Source organism: Microtus pennsylvanicus, chromosome 7 (genome assembly GCF_037038515.1).
Source record: "Microtus pennsylvanicus isolate mMicPen1 chromosome 7, mMicPen1.hap1, whole genome shotgun sequence".
NCBI lineage: Eukaryota > Metazoa > Chordata > Mammalia > Rodentia > Cricetidae > Microtus > Microtus pennsylvanicus.
The window spans coordinates 8,876,808-8,899,642 of record NC_134585.1 but is presented as its reverse complement, the minus strand read 5'-3'; the positions used below and the strand labels follow the sequence as shown (position 1 = coordinate 8,899,642).

At 55.3% G+C, this 22,835-nt stretch overlaps 1 protein-coding gene across 1 annotated transcript; it reads right to left on the bottom strand.

Annotated features, from left to right (window-relative positions):
• Positions 1 to 21,865, bottom strand: Pfkl (phosphofructokinase, liver type). The gene is made up of 22 exons (XM_075979820.1): positions 21,685 to 21,865; positions 17,307 to 17,380; positions 13,335 to 13,412; positions 12,660 to 12,849; positions 11,991 to 12,156; positions 11,427 to 11,471; positions 11,119 to 11,227; positions 9,037 to 9,132; positions 7,701 to 7,793; positions 6,313 to 6,438; positions 5,473 to 5,537; positions 4,883 to 4,946; positions 4,598 to 4,744; positions 4,223 to 4,293; positions 3,514 to 3,601; positions 2,845 to 2,997; positions 2,199 to 2,363; positions 1,906 to 1,967; positions 1,655 to 1,766; positions 945 to 1,044; positions 756 to 861; positions 1 to 439 (listed from the first exon to the last, which is right to left on the bottom strand). Exons 1-22 carry the CDS (start codon positions 21,767 to 21,769, stop codon positions 292 to 294), a joined length of 2,343 nt encoding a protein of 780 aa, XP_075835935.1. The 5' UTR covers positions 21,770 to 21,865; the 3' UTR covers positions 1 to 291.
• Positions 21,866 to 22,835: the final 970 nt, after the last annotated feature.

The following is a 22,835-nucleotide window of genomic DNA, read 5'->3' as shown; positions in this document are numbered from 1 at the left end:
TCTAGTCAGGTGACTTTATTTCTAAAATAAAAAAGTACGTGAGAGGCAGCCAGCTGACCAGTGAGGAAGAGGCAATGTGGGTCTGCCCAGCCGGAGCTGGAAGGTGAGGGCTCCTGGGTACTCTGTCCTGGAGGCGGCTAGGGGAGCGAAGGTCCAGGGGGCAGCACTCTAGACCCCCATCCTCCAGCCGTCGGCTTTGAGTTCCTTGTGAGCTCCCCTCAGTGCCGCGATCCGTGGCTGGCACTGGAAGGGAGAGAGTCCGGGAAAGCAGGAAGGGTGGTGACGGTGGCCTCAGAAACCTTTGTCTATGCTCAAGGTGCGGCGTGTGACGTGCTCCAGCTCCCCAGACACGTAGTCCGCCATGCTGATGCGGTAGTGTGCCAGCATCTTCAGCATCAGCCGCAGATTCAGCCACCACTGCTCCCGTGGCATGCGGTGCCTGGGTAGACAGATGAGAAGCTGAACCCCGCAGTCCCATAATCCCGGTGTTATTGTGACCAGGGCGGTATATGGGACACATCTGGGCACCCCATTCCTCTGGCCGGGGATGGGGGGAATGCTGCTGAGGTGGAGCCAGGTACAAGAGCCACAGGCTAATCAGCCTGCTCATCACAGACCCTCCCAGGCGGCCCCGCTTTGGTCTTAGAACACCCTGACAAGACTCCTGCCCTTTAAAGTCTGACAAGGTTCCTGTCTAGGGACGTTCTGGGCCTCCTGGGATCCTCCCTTCCCAATGCAGCTCCAAAAGGACTTACTCAAAATCAGTGTCTTTCTTGAGCTCTGTGACCGGACTGAAGGCCACCACCTTCTTCCGCAGGCCGATCACACAGGCCGAGTCCGGAGCATTGGCGAACACCCGTCCTATGGAGACAGACATGCGGTGGGCAAGGCCATGCCCCCAGAGACCCTCACAGAGCCATGTCGGGCCAGCTCACCCCACCTACCTTTACGGTAGACATCCCGCAGTTTTTCCGACATCCACAGCATGGCCTTCACCCCCAGTTTGGTCCCGTAGTTCCGGTCAAAGGGGGTTGGAGCACCACCCTAGAAACACAGGCAAAACTTTATCCCTGGAGCTAGCCAAGCCCCAAAGGAGACTGGACACAAAGGGGGCCCTAAGCCAGCACATGAGCCGTGACTGTCTCCTTGTGTTCTTGCAGTGAGCATGACCACTTCTGACCTCTTGCCATCAGGCCTCTTCCTATAACCTGGAGGGTCTTGGGTCTTAAAGTACAGCCTAGAAGCCATTCCATTCCAGAGACCAGAAATGACCCCTGGGATTCAGGATCCATAGGCAAAAGGCCCCACCCCAGGCCTCCTGAAAGCCAGCACAAGCCAATAGGGTTTATTTATTAGTAGGTGAGGGATTAGGCCAGGAGGACATAACGGGATGACAGAAGCTTGGGCCACCTCCCAGAAGATGAGGGCTCAGCCCAAGTGCCAGGCTTGGGTCTCGGTCCCACAGTCTTCTCTCCGTGAAGGCTCTCTCGGCTCTCTCTCTCTCTCTCTCTCTCTCTCTCTCTCTCTCTCTCTCTCTCTCTCTCTCTCTCCTGGGTCCTCCCAGGACCCCCAGAGAAGAACACGGGGATGGAGATGGGAATCCAGCAGGTAAGTACTCCCAGGGCCGGGGAACCACCCTCCGAGTTGGTTGTACCTGCTGCAGGTGGCCCAGCACGTTAGTCCTGCAGTCAAACACACCCCTGCCTTCCGAGGAATACAGGTTGTACAGGAACTCTGTGGTGTAGTGTTCGTGGCATTTCTCGTTCCTATGGAGGCACACAAGGCGGTCGAGGCTGCCCCAAGTCCGGGTTCCCCAGGCCAGGCACAAGTGGAGTGGGATAGGTGAGGAGGGTGGCAACTCCCAGGCTCTGTGCCCTGCCTGCCCAGCACCCGCAGCAGCCTCACCGGAGCACCAGGCCCCTCTGGATGTCTGTCTTCATCTTCTCTGTCATATGCTCCACGTTGGCCTGGGAAGGAGAGGAGGTGAGTGACGAGGTGGGAAGAAAAGCTGGGTACGTGGGACCCAGACGCCTCAGTGGGAGGATGAGGCAAGGAGGCTGAGACACCACACGACTCCCAAAAGGTGAATGCTGTCGCTCATGCAGTGACTCCCATCCTGAGCCATCTGCTTCTGTCTCAGGAGGGGCCTGGCCAAATTCACCGGCAGCTGCAGAACACAAGAGCGGGACCAGGCTCACCTTTAAGTCATGAATGTTGAAAGGGTCCTCAAAGACGTAGGCAGCATCAGCACCCACGGCAATGCCTGTCACCGTGGCTAGGTACCCGCAGTAGCCCCCCATGGTCTCCACGATGAACACACGACGCTTTGTCCCCGAGGCTGACTGCTTGATGCGGTCACAACTCTGGAGGGATCAAGGGACTGGTCAGAGCCCAGCATGGCAGCTAACTACTATAATCCCAGTAGTTGGGAGGTTTAGCTAGAACTAGTGAGTTCTAATCCAGCCTAGACTATAGAATGAGACCTTTACTCAAAAGCAAAAGGGCAGGGAGGACAGATAAAATCCTCTATGACCATCCTCCTCCCTTCTATGAACCATAGGACACTGTTATACAGGACCCATGACAGGGTCACAAGGCGGCAAAAATTGTACCCAGTACCAACGGCTCCCACAATACCCATGACAGCTGGATAGGACAGGGCCTGGGCCACCTCCACTGGGTGTGCACAGATTCAGGGGCTCACAGTTGGGGTGCCTGCCCCCTGGGGGTGCAGACAGCAGTGAAGAACCACTTTTGGTTATCACTGTCATCCCATGGGCAGGGCCTAGGGGAGCCACGAAGCCACCCACCCATGGCCTGACTGGACTCTCCAGGACACCTCACCTCCATGGCAGCGTTGACGGCTGTGTCTGAACCCAGGCTGAAGTCAGTGCCGGGCACATTGTTGCTGATGGTGGCCGGAATGACACACATGACGATGCAGAGCTCCTCATAGCGCCCCCGTGCCTCCACCAGCTGCAGCACACCCTCGTAGGCCTGCGGGGCAGAAAGGGAAGGGAGGCAGGGGGCGGGGCCGGGTGAGGCAGGGTTCCCCCAGGGCTAGGGAGCCATCTTGCCCTGCTCCCATTGATGGCTATATCTGATCCTAGGTTGGCACGGTCTACTCCCACCTGAGAGCTGGATGGAGGCCTGAAGCTGTCTAGAGACACTAGTACTACTAGAAAATCAGGATCCTACCCAGCGTTCATGTTTATCATTTGGCAAGGACTCACCAAGCACCAGGGCACGGCATCAATGCACCTCCCCCCAGGCCTCGTTCCTCCTCCTCTCCTCTCTACCTCCTTTTCTAGGCCTTCTATTCCCCGTCTCCCTCGTGATTTCCTAGCACTAGGCTAACTGTACTTCAGAAGGTAAAAACTCCAGCCCCAACCCTACACACGACAGCTTTGACCCTTTGGCTGCCCCAACCCAAGGCCCGTGTTGAAGGTCGCACTTCCAGCCCTAGGGTACAGCAGCAGCCACAGCGACCCAAGATGAGAAAAGAAGCCTCACCTCAAAGCCACCAATAACCAGCAGGGCGTGAATGTTGTAGGCGCGGAGGTTCTCCACAATGGCTTCCAGGTGGAGCTTGGGTAGCGTCCTGTGGTTGGAGATACATCAGCCTGGAGAGAGGCATGCAGCTCACCAAAACAAGAGTGGGTTCACCTCAGAAAATACGCGGCTTGGCCTTTCCCAGAGTCGGAGATCAGTCACCAAAGGGCCCCTCAGTGAGGCTCAATGTGGGATAGAGATTTGGGGGCCAGCATGAGAGACCTGGGTGCTCACTCAACAACCTCACTGGGCACTGGCTAGCCATAGCCAACCCTCTGCCTGGCAGCCTACTCTGGGTGTCCCTTCTGGCTGAGGTTGGTAACAGGAAGGGACGCTTTCTCCAGCCTTTGTAGCTCCACAGACTTGGACTGGACAACTTTCCACCACCACACAAAGTGACCACACCACCCCATCCTAAGACCACCAGACCTTGAGATAAAAACCACAGCCACAGCCAGAAGGAACAACCCATCTCTCATAAGGGACACATACGCTCCAGCTGCCTTCCTACCGGGTCCCCACACTGCAGGGCAGGCATGAGAAACTGGGCAGCACCCTCTGCCTGGCTCACCTAGGGCTATAGCCCCAAGGGGCCAACTCCCAACTTCAGGACCAGTCTCTACCTGCCCCATCAGCAAGGCTGCACACCATCCAGGAAGCAGCTACTCACCTCTTGGTCCCCAGCACTGAGCCACCGCGCCCCAGCCAGCCTGCCACATCGTGCCAGCTCACTTCTTCCACCTGCCAGGAAAAACATGGCTTCAGGAAGGTGGCCCAGTGTGACCCCTCAGGTAGGGGACACACTCTGTCAGTGCTGGCATCTCTCAAAGCAGGGGTCTGGGTCTCAGGGCTGACTAAGAGGACAGAGTGCCATAGTTCCCACTCCGGGGGCAGCCAGCCCCTCTCCAGGGACTATCAGCTTTCTTCACGTCCCTGAACAGGAAGGACTGTTGTACTTACACATCCAACAACACCCTTCAGATCTCTGAATGTGAGTGGCTGAGTCCAGGGCCCCAGCCATCACCTGCATCACCAGGACACCTACCTGACCCTTGGCCAGGCCTTCGAAACCATCATGCACGACATACACCGTGTGTCCCTCGGAGATGCCGGTGCGCACAGCTGAACGCACAGCTGCATTCATGCCAGCAGCGGGCGCTCCCACGTTCAGGATGGCCAGGGAGAAATTGGACTTGAGGGAAAAACAGAAACGACAGATGGAACCCTAGCCAGCCACACCCCAGCCCCAGACTCGGAACTCGACTCCCCATGAGGCAGGGTAGCAGTGGGGCAGGAGGAAGCGGAAGATGGGCTCCACCCTCTTCCTTACCTTCTCCTTAGAGATCTTCTGGTGAGCAAGGAGCTTGTAAATTTTCCAGTTGTTCTCGAAGCTCCTAGAAAGGAAGGAGACGATGAAGCCCACAGCCCCACATCATCCCTGCAGCCGCACACAGCCATGAACTCAGGGAGGCATGGGACCAACAGCTCAACAGTCAGAGCAGGGCACGGGCACTCATGTGCGTCTGACAAAGGCCCTGGCCTGGGCATTCGGCCAGAATATATTAGTCGGGCCTGTGGGGCCAGGTGCCTGTAGGAGGTGGCACCCCATGCCACCAAGAACTAGAGTCTGCATACCTGCTGGCCCTCCCTGTCCTCCAGTAGAGCACATCCAAAGCTGTCTGTGACCTCTGTCTATCCTGCAGTACTACCCCCCCCAACACCTACACCCTGGCACAGCAGCCCCACACTACAGTTGGCACCGCCATCACAGGCACTACCCTCTCCTAAGCTCCTCCAACAGTGGGTACTAGTGCAGAGTCCCGAGGGGAGCAGGACCCAGTGCGTGCAACGCACTGTCAGCAAATGCAGGTCCAGGCTCACCCCCACCTCCCCACTGCCCTAAAGGCTAGCTACCCTTACCTGCCACGGAGCTGGATGGCCTCGTCGAACCTCTTCTCATCCATGGCCTTTTGCACTTCCTTTGTCTTAAAGAGAAAAGGGAGCTGGGTGGTCACGGAGGCCAGACCGCACACACACACACACACCCAGACTGCCAGGCTCGAGAAGGGACTCTTAGCCAAAACCTTCATGTCCTAAGCCCAGTTTTCAGGAAGCCCAAGAGGCCCACCTGGCCCCAGACATGAGTCCTCCTCTACTAGGGACAAACCAGTCACGTGCTTCACTGTGCCTCAAACCCCTCAGAGCCTGGAGAGCCCTAGGAATGGGAGGATTCCCCACCCCCCAAGACATATAACCAGTACCTAGCATGGCCTAAAGCAGGGCCAGGCATGGTAGATTTCCTAAGAGGATCAGGACCAAGCCTCCCCGCTGCCTCCAGCATTCCTAGTGTACCCTGTCTACCTGCCCCCAACCACAGAGCCCAAGTCAGCATCTCCCAGCTTGGCCTCACAGTCCCTCTGCTTTTATGTGTGCTCTACCCTAGGGTCCCTGCTCTGGCTACCCTAATGACCACCCCCCAACCTGCCAGAGCTGTACCCAGTATTCCATCCTTCTCCTTTCCACCATAATCCCAAATACCTAATTACTTACCCAATGCCACCGCCCAAGAAGCTGAGGTCTCGCTGTCCCTGCTCCCTGCGTACACTTGTCCACTTCCAGACTTCCCTCTGACCAGCTTCTCCTCGCTTTCTGAAGTCCAGAAACCCCTTCCTCCCCCACTGCGACCCCTGTGTCCCACCCTCTAATATACACAGAAGCAGAGGACTCGGACGGAGGCCCTGAAGGGACGGCAGCACTCACCACTTGCACACACTCCATGAGAGGTAGCCGCACCGACTGGTTCCCGGAGAGGCTGACCACACAGGCTGGTGTGTCGGGTGTGGCCTCCAGCAGGGCCATCACAGCCTCCATGCCCATCTTGCTGCTCTGCACACGAGAGGGGACAGCATGGTTCAGGCTAGCTACAGCTCACCCCACACACGCAAGTGCACCCAGTCGTCCATCCGCTCTGCAAACCGGCACAGCCCTCTGTGGATGCTCACACCCCAGCTTTCTCAGCCTCCACCACGCTGGTCCAGGCTCTCACATGAGGGTGCCTTGGCATGAGCTACAGTCACAATGGCCAGTCAGGCCCCATCAGAGTCCCCACAGCCTGGCTCGTGGGCCCGGTAGGAGGGCTTGCTCAAGGGCACTTGGGCTGAAAGTGGCAGGGAAGGACAGCCAGGGCTCCAGGACTCCTCCACAATGTTCTTCACTTGGAGCCTCACGTCACACTCTCCTGATATATAGCGGTGATTAACGCGGGCTGATAGGCCGAGACACCCAAAATGCCAAAGAACTGCGCTACAGGGGGACAGCTTCAGGTTCTGGTACAGCACAGAGAACAGTCAGACAGACAGACAGACAGGAATGAAGGACTCATGAAAGATCTGCTCCTTGAGCAGGTGTCCCCTGGCATTATCCAGTAGACATTTGGACTCAGAACTGGCATAAGAATGCTAGCACTCTGGGGGCTGGAGAGATGGCTCAGTGGTTAAGAGCTCTGCCTGCTCTTCCAAAGTCCTGAGTTCAATTCCCAGCAATCACATGGTGGCTCACAACCATCTGTAATGAGATTTGGTGCCCTCTCCTGGCCTGCAGGGATACATGCAGGCAGAGTACTGTATACATAATAAATAAATGTTCCTTTGGCCTTTGCCTCTGCCTAGGCACCTCGCACTCTCACCAGCATTTTAGATCTTGGTGGGGTGGTATTGGCCTTGTGCCCAGGTCTTGGACTCCCCTGGCCTCTTTAGAGACTCAAGTTTCATGTAGGGTGCAGGAGAGGCCCCTTTCCATGGGTCACTGTCCAGTTCTTCCATACAGCCAAGGGAGATGGCATACTGGGGTTCTTGGCTCAGCAAACTGGATGTGGTGTACACAGGGGTCAAGCCAGCACCAGCTGGCCTCACATCTACACAGTCCTGTCTGGCACCACTCTTCATAGACTACTAGCCCTCACATGCACAGTCTTGGACATGCATCGGCCTTCATGGCCAAGAACCTGTTTCCTTTTGGCTCTGATATGATGTTCATTCAGCAGCAGTCTCAGAAGGAATCTGGAGCAGCCAAGAGACAGCCAGCTCAGTCCATGAGCGCGCGCACACACACACATACAAATATCGCCCTGCACAAGCTCGTAAACATACCAGAACTCTGTCAAAGGCTGAGGGTGTCCCTCCTCGCTGCACGTGGCCCAGCACGGTCACTCGGGTGTCAAAGCCCAGCCTCTGAACCACCAGCTATGTGTCAAAAGAGCAGAAGATCAGTCGGGCAGTGATGGCACACACCTTTAATCCCAGGACTCAGGAGACAGAGGCAGGTGGATCTCTGAGTTCAAGGCCAGTCTGATCTACTTAGTGAGCTCCAGGACAGCCAGGGCTACACAGAGAAACCCTGTCTCAAAAAAAAACAAAAAAGAGCAGAGGGTCTGCAGGCTTCTACAGCAGTTGCTGCCCAGCTTTGTCCATGGGCCCAGTCTCCATGGTCCACTCGTGTAGCCTTAGGTTTACAAACAGTCCTGAGGGTCCCTAGAACCAGTCTAAGAAAGATGCTACAGCATCCAAGCCTGGAGCTCATGTGAGTGCAAACGTGTATGTGAAGACCACGTAACCATGTGTGTGTGCATGGAGGGTCCATGTGTGCAACATACGGAGGAACATCTGTGCATCCAGGACTGGTTATGTTTCATGGCCTACGGCCCTGGCTATTCAACACTGAACGTACTCTCTGGCCTCTCTACTCAGCATCCACTGAACCCCTGTGGTTCAGGGGGCCTGGGTACAGACAGAATAGCAAATAGGTTAGTCCTGACACAGAATCAGAACATATGGGGACACAATCACTGGCAGAGTGGGCGGGGGCAAAGGTAGGAACACCAAGGCGGGGGGGGGGGCTGTGTTTTGGCGAGGGGTGCCCACCACCACCAGAGGCTAGAGGCAGGCTCTTCAGTCCCAGGTGTTAGTTCTGTTTAGTTTTGCTTAGCTTTGTTTTGAGATAAAAGTTCATTACAAAGCCAGGGCTAGCCTAGAATTTGTATGAATGCCAGGCTGGCACAGAACTCACATTCCTTCTGCCTCATGGGATTACAGGTGTGCAACACATCGGGCAAATCCACACTGTTGAGTGCTGAGTCTGGAGTGGAGGGTGGGGACCCATCACTTGGAGAGCTCACAGAACTAAGACCCAATACTGGGGTATTGAGGGGCCCAGCCAGAGACAGACTGAATGCAGTCAGGACCCAAAGGGTTGGGGCTCACAGTACAGAGGGACCATGACTTGCACCAGACCTGAGTCCTCAGCTTCCCTGGAGACCCCAGCCAGCCACCCTACAACTGACAATGTCAAGAGGAGGAAGCAGCTCCCAGTGTCAGTTTCAGCCCAGGGAGGGGCCAACCCAGGACCAGCAGGGCCTCTGCAGGAGACACAGCTGGAGCCAGGGGACTGGAGAGGACATGTCGTGCTCCGGGAGGCTGCTGTACTCACATCCTTCACGTAGCTGGATGTGATGGGTTTTCCGTGCCGGTCGATGGCTCCCTCTGCGATGATAATGATGTTTAGTCGCGATCCGCGGCTCCGCGTCTATCAGAGACACTGGGCTCACTCTCCAGCCATGGACCACTCACAGCATGTGGCCATGGGGACAGCAAGCCTCACTGGGGTCTAGGACACTATCTGCAACCCACTTGAGCAAGGACAAGAAAGAGGGAAAGAGATCTGGAGTGCATGGCAGAGCCGAGGCCAGCCAACGAGGACCACACGGTCCTCGTTGGAAGGCAGCAAGCAATAGGCTAGGTAGTGGGGACAGGGGATAAGCAGGTACTGGCTAGGGTGTCTGCAGGGGGCAGACCAGAAATAACCGTTCCTGCAGGTAGCTAATTAGAGACCCTCAGGTCCCTTCTCAGGCTGTTTCTGCATTCTTCAATGGGGAAACCTTCCAATGCCAATCAAAAGTTTTGATCCACTCTCTACACCGGAACTAATGGGAGGGCTACACTTAGCACAGGGGACCCAGGAGGCCCAACAAGAGCCTAGGTGAGTCAGTGTCACAAGCTAATCTAACCATAACAGAGCACGCTTGCTCCTCTGCTTCTCCCTTCAGTGATCCGACAGACGAACCTTCATGATGCACCAGCCTGCAGGCTGCACTGACACCCAGAGCCTCAGTAAGGGCAGAGTGGAAGCAGCTCATGAGACAGTCTCATGGCACAGCCGAGGCTGACCTAGAATTGGTATGGTACAGGCTGGCAGAGAACGCATGTTGCTCCTGCGTCAGGAAGCTAGAAGCAGCTTGTGAGAGACCCGGTTATAATAGAGGGCATTAGAGAGCTATAGGGAGGAGGAGGTGACACTGGCATGGAGCCTGACCTCCAGGCCAAGGCTGCAGGCAGAGTCTAATAGCCAGGCTCCTCCCCTCCCTTCAGCGTGAGCAATGGACAAGGCAGGAAACGCCTACATCTTCAGGGGAAAAGATCCAAAAACCTGAGGCTCAAGTCCATCACCTGATCCAGGCAGGTGAGGGCCAGGTACGCAGACCCCAGGTGCTCAGGCCCTGCCTGGCACTGCTGCCTTTATCTAGGCCTTGCCCACTTTGTTCCACCTCCATCCTACCAGTAGCTTCTCTTGGGAAGGTTCTAGAAACAGGTCATGACCCCCCCAGGAAGCTCTACTGTCTGGATAGGATGCATAGCCACAGGGAGGAAGTACTGGCTCTGTCCTGGTGGTCTGCCTCTCCAAAACAGGCATGTGTACACACACACACACACAGTCACTGGGCAGACAGATAAGTGGGCCCCACCCTGTCTGTGTGGATCCTCTGCAGAACAGAGTATATACCTGCTTATGCCAGAGTCACCTCAGCTTCATCTCAAGAGCCATGTACCAGACTGCCTTTGCCTGCTCCAGACCAAGGGACCAGCCAACTTCCCCAGCTCTCTGGGACCTCTCCTACCAGGCACCCCATTTCTCTTGCTTCTAGGGTCCCCAAGTTAGGACCCAGCAGACACCACCCACCGACACTTCTAGACACTTACTTCCTGAATCAGAACTTACCACCCTCAGGGGAGCACAGACCTGGTAGAAAAGCCCCCAGGCCCCTCACCTACCCTTTGGGCCTTTACAGGGTTACATTTCTTACAGAGTCATTGCTGAGGCCTGATTTATGAGGCCACCTCTCAGAGGCTGAGATCTATTGCCAGCACTCCAAGAAACAAATCTGCCATGCTCCCTGCACTGGCCACAGAGATGCCCAGACAGTGGTCTGAACATCTCTGCCCACTGGCTCTGCCCACAATGGGTAGGACCGCTGGTGTGTCCAGCAGTCAGCACTGTGAACCTCACATCACACATGCAGAAGTCAGCAGTGTGGCCCTTCCCCAGGCCCATCCAGCCATCAGTGCTATGACCTTCCCACAAGCACATCCAGAGGTCAGTGCCACGACCCTCCCAGATCCCCCAAAGGGTGCTGGCAGGTGCTGCTAAACCAGCGATCGAATGAACGGGGTCCCAGGGACACCTGCCTCTTAGACTCTCAAGTGGCTGAAGTAGAAATCCCTGTTGGCCACTCACCTCGCCCAGCCTCTCACACATGAAGTTCTCCCAGCCATCCTCAGGAGGTGCTTCAGGGATGAACAGCCAATCAGCCCCTGAGGCCAGGGCAGACACCAGTGCCAGGTATCTGGAGGAGCAGAGGGACCAAGCCTGCTCAGGGCCCCCTCCCTGTCTCTATCCTCCCTGGTGCCCACCAGGGTTCCCTCATACTCTTAACACTAAGTGACCAACTGGTGCATTCCAGACACTATGTGTCCGCACCCCACTGTCCTCAGCAGCCCCCAGGTGCCCCAGCACTCCCCGCCGACTAAAGCCAGTCTCCTTACCCGCAGTGACGCCCCATCACCTCCAACACAAAGGTCCTCTGGTGGCTGCGGAGACAAAATGAGTGTGGATAACAGTGCCAGGTCTCGTAGGCCACACATCTTAATCCACCAGACTATACCAAGAGGACGGAGTTCTGACTGAGGACCGTGCCCACCTCCTCATGCCCAGGGCTACCTGCTCCCTGGGCTAGAAAACACCCATCAATATTCAAGACAGTTCTCAACCATCCTGAGAGCCTGGTCCTGATCCAAACCTGGTGACCCCTGGTTTGAGCCCAAGCATCCCCTTCAGGGGCACCACCACCCTGGAGTACAGTAGCCTCTGACAAGTAGGGTGCACTGCCAATGTCGCACTGACACCTAGAAGGGTGGGGGCTCACCCCAGCATCTCCTTCAGCAGAAGACACCGGCCTAAAAGCCAAGAGTTAAAGATACCACTATGGAGCCCATTGGCTACCGGCTCCACTGCCCCTACTATGGCAGCCCCCATGAGGCCAACTTCACTACCACGATGGGACAGAGCCCCCGCCCCAGCGAGCCTTGTTAGCATGGATCCCCACTTACCTCTGGGCAGTGGTGGTGATGGCGTCAATGACCTCCATAATGCGGTGTAGGGCTGAGTCCGTGCCGATGGTCATGTCGGTCCCGCAGAAGTCATTATCGATGGAGCCCACCAGCCCGGCGATGCTCAAGTGTGCATACTTCTGAGCCGTGGACTCTGAGATCTTACCTGCGCCAGAGAACCACAGGCTTGGTGAGGGCTGCGACCTGACCAGCTGCTTCAGCCACCACACCTTTTCCTCCCTCATCCACCATCTATAAGAAGGGGTATAGCCCAGCAGGGCCCCAAATGCCTCATCACCCAGTAGGAAGCCTCCGGGGAACCACGGGGGACCCCTGTGTTCCAGGAGACACAGAATGGCTGAGATGTCACCTTCCAAGCGGCAACCTTGGGCCTTGAGCCAAACGTCACCCGAGCTAAAGCTACACCTCTCTGTCCCACACCAGACTCTCTTAGAAATCAGTTACGAGCACGGCCGTCACATGACCAGGAACATGCTATACTAGAACACGGGACACCACCTGTGATCTCGAGGGTTCTTTGAGGCCAGGAGCGGTGGGTTCATGCTGACCTGGCCACCAGGGTGACCACCCCACATCAGAAGCTGTCCTGGAAGAGATGACCTCCAGCTACCTCCAGAGCCAGGTAAGAGCCAGCTGTACACGACCTACCTTCCTTCACCAGCTCCTCCAGGAGGCTGCCCCACTCGTTGCGGAAGATGTTGGCACCCGTGAGGCTGCCGTCCCCACCAATGACACACAGATTGGTGATGCCATGTTGGAGTAGATTGTAGGCTGCTGCCAGGCGTCCTTCCCTCGTGGTGAAGGCCTTGCAACGGGCACTGCCAATAATGGTGCCACCCTGCATGGAAGCGGAAGGGGCCTTTAGGTGGGGTGGCAGAAGGTCTCAGGAGGCATCAGAGAGATGCCACTGCTGGACAAGGTGGACCCCACAGAATTAGAGTGAAAAGTCTCTAGAACCTTGTGTGGTTCCCCCTCCTCTCTGGCCTTTCTCCCTAGGTCCAAAAATTTGGGTCTGGGGAATATCCACAAGTCTTAGAACTAGAAAGAACACACATCACATGACACACACCACACACCAGTACAGAACCATCCCTGTCTCCACCCACAGCCTCCCTGGTCTGGACTACTGCCTCTTGTGTGTGTGTGTGTGTGTGTGTGTGTGTGTGTCTGTCTGTCTGTCTGTCTGTCTGTCTGTCATTTGACATGTCTATGTGTCTGTGCACCCATGAGATCTCTGTATCTGAGTGTCTCTATGCGTGTGCACACCCACACACGCTCACACACTGCCGGGGTGGGAAGGAGCCATCTGACTTCAAGCCTCACCAGCTGGATGATGTTGGAAACACTGAGCCAGTTGGCTGGCTTGATGTTCTCACCTCCTTCCACAAGGCCCTCGTAGCCCTGAAAGCAAAGACGGACGGATGAGATTACAGCCCCACTGTAGCCAGCAGCACTGTGCTGACCGCAGTGAGCTGGCTCTGGAGCCCAGCCACAAACCCTGCTGCTCACAGGCCCAGCAGCCGATGCCAGACTCCAGGCATGCTCGACATGCCCAGGAATCCATTACTACAGAGGAAAACACTCAGTGCATGCTCATGGTACAAGCAGACACCTGAGGACTGCCCCCAAGCAAAGCTCATATCATTGCATCCAAATAGGAGAGACAAGGCCAGGACACAGAAGCCCCTAGGGAAGCCCGACGTCCTTCAGAAGAGATCTGTCCAGTGTGAGTGGTGAAAATGACCCGGCTGTGGTCTGAGGGGACTATGAGAGCTTCCTGCTACGCGACAACATAGTGTGACGCCCTCCCCTACCCATGGACATACATAACACCTAACTTCTAAGGCCAAAATCAGGCTGCCAGGGACATACACACACACTACTCCCCAGGGGGACATGCATTTTTGGTGGAAAGGCCCATACCCAAGGGAGAATTCACAAGTCCCACGGATGTGGGGGCAGCCACAGAAGACAGTGAGTGTCCTATGTGTCCCCAGGTACTTGTGGCCAATCTTCACCCCAGAGCATAGCAGCGCAGGGCAGCACACCCCACAGTTCTAGACTGCACTTATTTTTCATGCTGGAGGTTATGAACCGGACCCTCGTGGGAATTCCACTTGGCTTCTTTACTGACCTCCGCTGCTGTTCATCAGACAGCAAGGTGCCGAGTGCCTCTACCACAAATGCTGTCTGTGGGTTTTATACATGATGGACATGGGTAAGTTTGAAAGAAAATGGCCTCCAAAGGGAGAGGCACTATTAGGAGGCATGGCTTTGTTGGAAGAAGTGTGTCACTGTGGGGGCTGGCTTTGAGGTCTTTTGTTCCTGTCAGTCAGCTTCCTGTTTCTTACAAGATGAAGGATTCTCAGATACTCCTCCAGCACCATGTCTGCCTACACGCCACCATGATTCCCCAGCACAATGATAATGGACTGAACCTCTGAAACTGTAAGTTGCCACCCCAATTAAATACTTTCTTTTATAAGAGTTGCCGTGCTTGGGCTGGAGAGATGGCTCAGCGGTTAAGAACACTGACTATTCTTCCAGAGGTCCTGAGTTCAATTCCCAGCAACCACATGGTGGCTCACAACCATCTACAATGAGATCTGGTGCCCTCTTCTGGGGTGCAGGTATGCACACAGGCAGAACACTGTATACATAATTAATAAATAAATCTTTAAAAAAAAAAAGAGTTGCTGTGCTTATGGTGTCTCGTCGCAGCAAGACAGTAAGACAAGACGGACGGCCTCTACCATGTAGTTCAAACTCCTCAGGGGACACTCCTGGCCTTCCAGCACCAGGGAGAAGTGGGCATGCCATGCTTGGCCTGGACCGTCCAGCTCAGCTCTGGCCTGTGCTCCTCCCTAGCTAAGTGGTAAGGCCCCAGAGGGTGCATAGGAAACATCACAGTGAAGGGTCAGCTCAGGCCCCAGAAGCCACAAAAGCAGCTCTGCCTCCACCCCTGGAATCCAACCAGGAGCCACAGGAGGACAAGGCACCCCAGCCTGAGGAGTAAGTAGCTTTTCCTAGCTCAAGCCAGGCCAACTGCACCTCCTTTGGGCCCCTAAGACCTCCAGCCGTGAAAGGAAAAAAGTGGGACCATTAATTAATGTGCAAGCCCCAAGACATCAGACACCACTGGTAAAACAAAACACCTGCTAAGTGTCAACAAGAATTCCCGAAAAGAAGCTGTATGTGTGGGAGGCCGATTGGTTAGAGCAGCAGGGACGTGGGGACGGTGGACTGTTGCCGGCCCAGAGGCCCATCACGGCCTTGCCCATCCCAGTATCAGAACTAACATCCTGCGTCTAACAGATAACAACCTCTGGGAATCCATTAGCTCAGCAGACCACCAGCTTCCACTGGCCCATCAGACAGCACCTGAGCCCTATAGAAAAGCTCCCCCATATCCTGTTACCGCCTCTCTGACACCCCCCACCACCACCACCAATGTATTTTAAACTGGCCTTGATTTATGCCTTTCTTTGTTCTGTAAAACTGTGACACTTCATGAAACCACTCCCGTATCGCAACATGGAATTTGGGGGAACTTAAATCTATGTTTCTGGTGAGCGGTGGTGGCACATGCCTTTTAACTCCAGCACTTGGGAGGCAGAGGTAAACAGGTATCTGTGAGTTCAAGGCTAGCCTGGTCTACAGAGTGAGTTCCAGGGCAGGCTCCAAAGCTACAGAGAAACCCTGTCCCTGCCTCAAAAATAAATAAATAAATAAATAGATCCCTTGAGGATCCCTCACGGATACTCCCCCACACTCTTAGGGGTTCTTGGTTCTGTTTAAAATGTCTCTTTTTAACCCCATCGGCTTCACACTGGCTCTCTCTGAAATCCCTCTCTACTTGGAAGTAGGGATTCTTGGTGCAGTCTGTGTAGAGGTCTCTGAAGAGGAAGGGCACTGCAGGGCCCTGCAGTGATGGAGAGGGGGAGCATCTCTGTCCTTCCCTCTCTGCTGCTGCTGACCACCGTAAAGTCCAGACCCCTCTCGGGGACCCCAAGCCGAAAGGTCCAAGAGAACAAAGCAGCCCCCACTTACTTACACAGTCATTAGAAGACCTCCACCCATAAGGACACGAGAGAGAACTCATATTTATGTATTTATTTGGCTACATATATCAGGCTAATCCCTTAACTCACAGAGATCCTCCTGCTCTGCAGCTCGAGCGCTGGGATTAAAGGCACATACCACACACACCTGGCCTTCTGTATTCCCACTTCACTGAAGAGGCCAGGATCCTGAGAAAAGGGACTTCACATATGGCTTGGACCCAGTTCTCCCCATTGGGTGCCCCTGTATCCTCAGGTCACCAGCCACAGCTGCCAGGCTCCGGTGCCTCAGATCTCTGAGATTCCACCGCAGTATTTGCAGGGTGCCCCCCCCACCCATCCAAGCCTGAAGCCTGCACTCAGAGAGGGAGCAGTATCTTCTGTACTAGGGGGAGCCCCCACTATCTCTCCCTCCCCCACATCTGTAGAGCAGAAGACTAGGTATGGCCCTGCCATAACTTGGGGCCAGGGCAAAGGCACAAGGACACACCCAGAAGCCAGAGGGAGAGGGAGAGGCAGAGGCCCTATGAAGGGGCAGAGCAACAGCAAGGGTTGGATACATTGTATATAAAAAGAAAAACAATGTAACCCACAAGATAATAAAGGGGATTCCGGAGGCTGAGGGAGGGAGAAGGAAGACAAGACACTCAGGGAGAGGGTGGGAAGAGGAAAAGAGAAAATGGCTCACAGACTGCAGTGTCCACCGGAAGCAACGTCAGGGAGCCCCTCACCCTGACCTTGCCTTCTATAGGCGACAATGAAAGAACGGACCAGGATAGACAGTGTAGCCCAGGGAAGGGACGGGGTTCTGCCCCTAAGGCTCTATGCTGAAAAAACCTGGGGAGATGGATTGTGCTACTGCACAGCATAGGTAGGGCCTGGACCCTCCCGCATTGATCTTGTTGTCCTGGCTGGTCTCCTGGCGACCTTCCTTCCATAACCGAGGCCTCCATCATTGAACAATGCCCAGCAGTGGCTATGGGACAAGTATCGGTGGGCACCAACCCTGTAATATGTCTCATTCTGCAGATGCCTTGGCTCAACTCCCTTCCCCCAGACAACACACATCCCATTAGTCCAGGTCCAGACATCTGAAAGCTTCCAAGGTGACCAGAACAGAACACACTGTCCGGTACCACAGAAAAATGTGTTTCATGTAGGTGCACACAGGTTACCTCAGCATAGGCTCCTCCCACCTCACCCCCCACCACACCCCCACCACACACGGCCTTACCTCGTAGATGAGGAAGACTTTGGCCCCCACATATATGCCCATGCGAGTCACAGCCCTGACAGCAGCATTCATACCTGTAAGGGAATTGGAACACGTCATCAGTCCAGGTAGAGAGAACTGAACACTCCCAGGGCACCCCCATCCCAGTGGGCTCGGAGCCAGGAAATTAGAGTCTGGCATTCAACTACTCCCCGGAACACTTAGAAAGCTGTGGAGGAGAATGGCAGCCGCCCTTGGGTGGGCCTGGCTTCCTTTTACTCCTAGTCTACGGCTTCTGCTGCTCTCTCTATCCATGGCAACAGGAAGCCCTGGACTCAGCCAGCAGAGCCCCCATTCTTGCAGGCCCACAGAATTGGTGCTAACCATGGGGCCTAGGAACCATGAGAACAGCGGAACACAGAGAACGGCTCCAGACCTCTGCCATAGACTAGTGTAGTCTATGGGAGGGAAGGTGACATGGGCACCCAAGGCCACGCTGCCCGCTCTGGCCATACCCTGCCCTTTGGGTCTCAGCGCCGAGCACAAAGGGTGGCTGGATGTCCCAGGCTGAGAGGTTGCCTCCCCTGTCCTCCAACCTCAGACTGGAAATGCTGGTTCTGCTCTGCTTCACACTTGCCCAGGACCCACAGCAGGAAAGGGCATTGGTCCAGAAGTAGCAAATGCCTCTCCTCCCATAGCAGATGGAAGTATTATTGCTGAGGCTGAAGTCGGAGGGAGCCGGGAACATTCCACGCACCCGGAGAGCTGAGCACCAAGGCCTAGAAAGTCAGAGGTGCCCAAAGCAGAGGCTGGGCATGGGCTGCTGGCTCCCCCTGCTCTCACCTGAGTGGGAGCAGCAAGGGAGATCGAGTTAGTAAGTCTGCAGCAGCCACCACTGTAGCCGGACCCTTACCAGTAAACCACAGCCTTGTGCCGATACACAGATTAATAGAAATGGGTTAATCTAAATGTAAGAGTTAGTTAATAAGAAGCCTGAGCTAATAGACTGAACAGTGTTGTAATTAATACAGTTTTTGTGTGATTATTCGGGTCAGAGTGGCTGGGAAACAAACAAGCAGTCTCTGCGTACACACCTCCACGCCTCCTCCCTCCCCTTAGTCCAGGCCAGCAGGCCCAGTGGGTTGGGATAGAGTTTGGAGATGTCAGAGGAAAGGGACCCAGAGTCCAACCCCTAGTCACCTCTGGCTCCTGCAAAGGCCAGTGTCAGCTGACAAGGCCATCTCATCAGGCAGCTGGGTAGGGGGACAGCACAGGGCTATGTTACCATATCAGGTGCAGTGTACCCCTTCCTTGTAAATGACTTCAAAACACTAAAATAAAACCTACATTGAGTCCTAGAAACAATACAGGTGCCAAACCAAGCACTGCCCTTCTTGTTGAAACAGGACCCTTGCAATGGGACCTGGGAGAGTAGATGTTCCTGAGAACCCATAAGGAAGTTGCTTTGGCAAAGGGTTCCTGTTACTAATTCCTTTCTTCTTTCTTTCTTTCCTTTTATTGGAGACAGCGTTTCTCTGTATAGCCCTGGCTGTCTTGGAACTCAGAGCGCTCCTTCCTCTTGCCTCTGCCTCCCAAGTGCTGGCATTAAAGGCGTGTCCCACCACCCACTACAGACCAGACAGCTCCTGTTACTATTGAACCACTCTGTAGTGTGCCAATAACTATGCTGACAGCCTAGAAGTCTGGGGTTGGAGGACAGGAAGACCCCTAAGCTTGGTGCATCCTTTGTGCTATGAACTGAGGCCCAGGTGGCAGGGTATGGCCAGAGGTGGCATCTTGGGTGCCCATACCACTGCTCTATATGCTAGACTGTGCAGAGGTCTGAGCCCCACCCTCTGTGTTCCACTGTCCCCACAATTCATTTTATAGGTAGTCTAGAACTCATAGCAATCCTCCTGCCACAGTCTCCCAATTACTGCAATTATGGGCTTAAGGTACCACACCCAGCTAAAAGGTCTTTTTAGCTGCCTTTTAATTTGCCTTTTCCTTCTCAAAATAAACTGGGCAAAGACCAGACCCAATCAAAGGGCCATCAGCAGAGGGAGGCAATTGTCTATCAGCTGGCACTCAGAGTGCCCTGTGCAGAGCCAAAGCCTGGTTCTACATTTGCTACGAAAATGAACCTCAGAGACGTAACCTCTGGCAAAGCAAGGTATTTTACAGGCACCAAGAGATGATCTTGGGCCTACCAGGGTGTTCTTCATCAGCTAACAGGCCTGCTTCCGATCCCAGACCCAGCAATGCAGGCGGCTTGCAGCACAAACAGGAAATCAGAGCCTACGCTGACCACAGTCCAAGTTGTTCAGGTCCAAGAAAGGAGCTGGAAGAGATGGCCAGAGAACTGAAGTGCCTACGCTGGGATGTGACTGAGGTCAGCCAGGCTGGTTTGTTGGTGCTGTCTTTTGGTTGATAGATTTTGTTTTGTTCTTCTACCTGTCGTTACATTTAAACAAATTACTCTGTTCAAATAGACATTGATGGACAAAACAGCCTTCCTCAGCTCCCTAGCACGACTCTAGGCCAACAGGAAGAGAAAGACTGGGGCCTGAAAACCATAGGTCTTCCTACCTGGCTGGGAGGAAAAGAGAAAACTTTTCATAGGCCAGCGGCATTGCCTGGGTCAGGCCAAAGGAGCTGATTGTCTCTGGCCAGGCCAGGACTCCGGGTCTGGGCCCAGGTTGCCTCCACCAGTGAGGAGAACCAGTGTTCACATGTTCAGTGCATGCAGATGGGGCTCTGTGAGAGCATCTGGGTGTCCATTCTCCAGCTCTCATCAGTCAATGCCACTGAGGGCACACAGAAGGCAAGAGGAGCCCAGCAGCTGACTAGCCTGGGGAACACACTCACAGGCAGCTTCCAGCATTTAGGCAACAGACGGTGCCACTCTGCCATGACACCAGCTGCTGCTCCTTGCCCACTGATTCTGGCCCTACTCAGAGAGGATTCTGGGAAAGCCTGTGAGGAACTTGCCCTGGAGCCCGAGGGAAAATGTCAACAGGTTCTGCCTACCCTCACCTGACCAGGGACTCCTGAGTCTAGCCCCTCCACCAGTCTCCAAAACAAACGGCATGTCTGTCACCCTGGTGGCCATGGCCTGGCAGCTTCCTCAGAAGGAAGGCAGCAGGAACTCCACACCCACAGAGACCATGCAATATCACCATCTCTCAGACACTGAGAACTCCCTTGCTCAGACAGGCGCCTAAGGTGGACAGCCTATGCCTGCCAGAGCCAGGAGCCCTGCAAATGGGATTCAGGTTCTCCTGGCCTCGCTGAAGCGCCTGTCTAACGGGTGACGGGCCCAGTCAGGACCTCTCTTGGAGTCCCTACCATGAATGATTCTTCCTCAGGTCCCCAGCCCACTCTCAGTGCCAGCACTGAGCTATTATACTCTACTGCCACAGAAGGAGGGTATGCTGGCGGCCTGGCAACCTCCGGCAGGCCCAGGGACTCCACAGGAATCTGAGATTTCCAACAGGCTGAGAGTCCGCACTACCTTTTCTGCCTTCCTGGGCTTGCAACCACGCTTTTAATAGGTGTTCCAGCTGCCGGCATCAGGGAAGCTAAGCCCCTCAAAACCCACGTGTCTTCCTCAGTCTCTCTCCCGTCTCTCCCCTCCCCGCCCCTCCCGTCAACTGAATGGCATTGCTCTACAGCTGTGCCCAACTGGAATCAGAGACTTCAGCAATCAGCACGGAATCAGGCCACCAAAAGAGGGCCTGAGAGGAAGCCGTTCCTCCCAAGTCAGGCAGAGGCTGTGTGGACCCTGAGCAAATAACAATGGGGCGCTTGCCCTGTTACAGGAGTGAGAACAGATCTTCGCTAAGAAATACTCTGAACGTCCCCCCACCCCCAACTCCCGCTTGATGTACTACTATGTTCTCCACCTAGGCCTCCAGCCAAGGGACAGGAAACAGCCCAGGCGAAGGCACGTGGGCAAGCCTGCCCTACCCTCACCCCATCCCAGTGCAGACAGAGTGGGAATCAGAGGCTGCGCGGAGAAGGGTATAGGGTCCCTGGTCCTTTCAAACTTCTGAGCTGTGGGATTCGGCCAGAAACACCTCGGTGAGGTCCTGACTCGTGTGGCCCAGAAAGGAGCAGCAGGGTGCCTTAGGACTGCGTGCTGCGCAGACACACCCCCAAGCCGGGCGGACTTAGCGCGAGGGCGGGGCATGCCAGGGCCCGTGGCCTGCCGCACGTACGCTAGCGACTTGGGGGTGGAGTCTGGGGACCCGGACCTGGAGCTGCGGTGCCCCCGAGGGAGGATGGCTGGCCTCGTATCTCCAGGTCCCAGGGCGAGGGACGGCGGACGAGCTGGAGGGGCCCGAGGACAGGCAGAAACCCCGGATCCACCCATAAACATGCCTTCGCGCCCCATCACCTTGCGCATCGCCACCACTGGTCAGCACTCCGATGGCCTTGCCAGCCCCCGACATCCGCAACTTCTCCAGGTCCACGGTGGCCATGGTGGCAGAGGAGACCGGGAGCCCGAGCTCCTCTCCCGCCGTTCTACGTTTCTAGCCGCTGTCGCCTGTCCCCGCCCAGTGCCGCCGCCAGTGCGCCCAGTTCGTCCTGTCCCGCCCCGCCCCGGCTCCGCCCCCAGTGCAACGTTCGACTGACAGGCTCGGGTACCTGGTCGCCCCTCTGGTTGGCTGCCGGAGAGAGTGAAGCGCCACAGCACTTAGAAGGGCGTAGCGCACTCCAGTTCACAAATGCCTGCCTGCGTAGCAGCAGTTCAGGAACCAGGGGTTCCCAGGCACGCAGTCAGACTCCCCAGCCACCCAGCAGCTACGACCAACGTCCCCACCCAGGGAATCCGCCACCCGTGCCTGACTGAAGTTTCTGAGCACGTGGAGTTCATAGTACGAGAAGCTGGTTTTACAGCTGTTCAAGGTGCAGTTAAAGGAAACCTGTAGCCAAGTCTCACGGGCATTTTAAATCCCACTTGGCCGGGATCCTGGGCATGCCCGGAGGTGCGGGTGTGGCTCAGGCGAACATTCCTCAGCAGCTCTTTGACTCCGAGTAAGGCTAGCCACAGCCTCCTTCGAGCTGGAAAAAAAAAAAGCTTGGAGTCACCCTCCGTTCCGTTCCACCACAACTGCTGGATGTAACTGCGGGATTTAGGGGGAACCACGCGATATCGGCTCATCATTACTTCAGCGGGATTTGCTAACTCGTCCACCACCCCAATCCTTACAGCCCGTAGAGAGCTTCTGGTTTGGGGGAGTGGCCTATGCGTGGGACAGAGAGTAGGGAACCAGTCCCCCCAAAATGGTTAGAGGGATTCAAAGCTGGTGGGAAACTGGCCTGATCCGGGACTCTAAGGAAAGGTACCCACAGTCCGGAGCCCTGTATCTGCGGTGCCATGGATAGGGGTGACCTGTGGGGATGAGGGCACCCGGGTGTGTGAGGTATTTATGAAAGAGCTACCATCTGATACTGATGGTTTATGCTTTTTGCCTGCTTTTGTTATGTTTTTGTTGTTGTTGTTATTTTAAGATTTATTTTTGTAGCAGAGCTGTGGTGGCCCAT

Coding starts and splice junctions, on each gene's coding strand:
- Pfkl (XM_075979820.1), bottom strand. CDS start 21,769: ATGGCCACCGTGGACCTGGAGAAGTTGCGGATGTCGGGGGCTGGCAAG. Junction 4,947..5,472: donor GCCATCCAGCTCCGTGGCAG/GTAAGGGTAGCT, acceptor CTTCCTTTCTAG/GAGCTTCGAGAACAACTGGA. Junction 1,968..2,198: donor TCAACATTCATGACTTAAAG/GTGAGCCTGGTC, acceptor TCTCCTTCCCAG/GCCAACGTGGAGCATATGAC.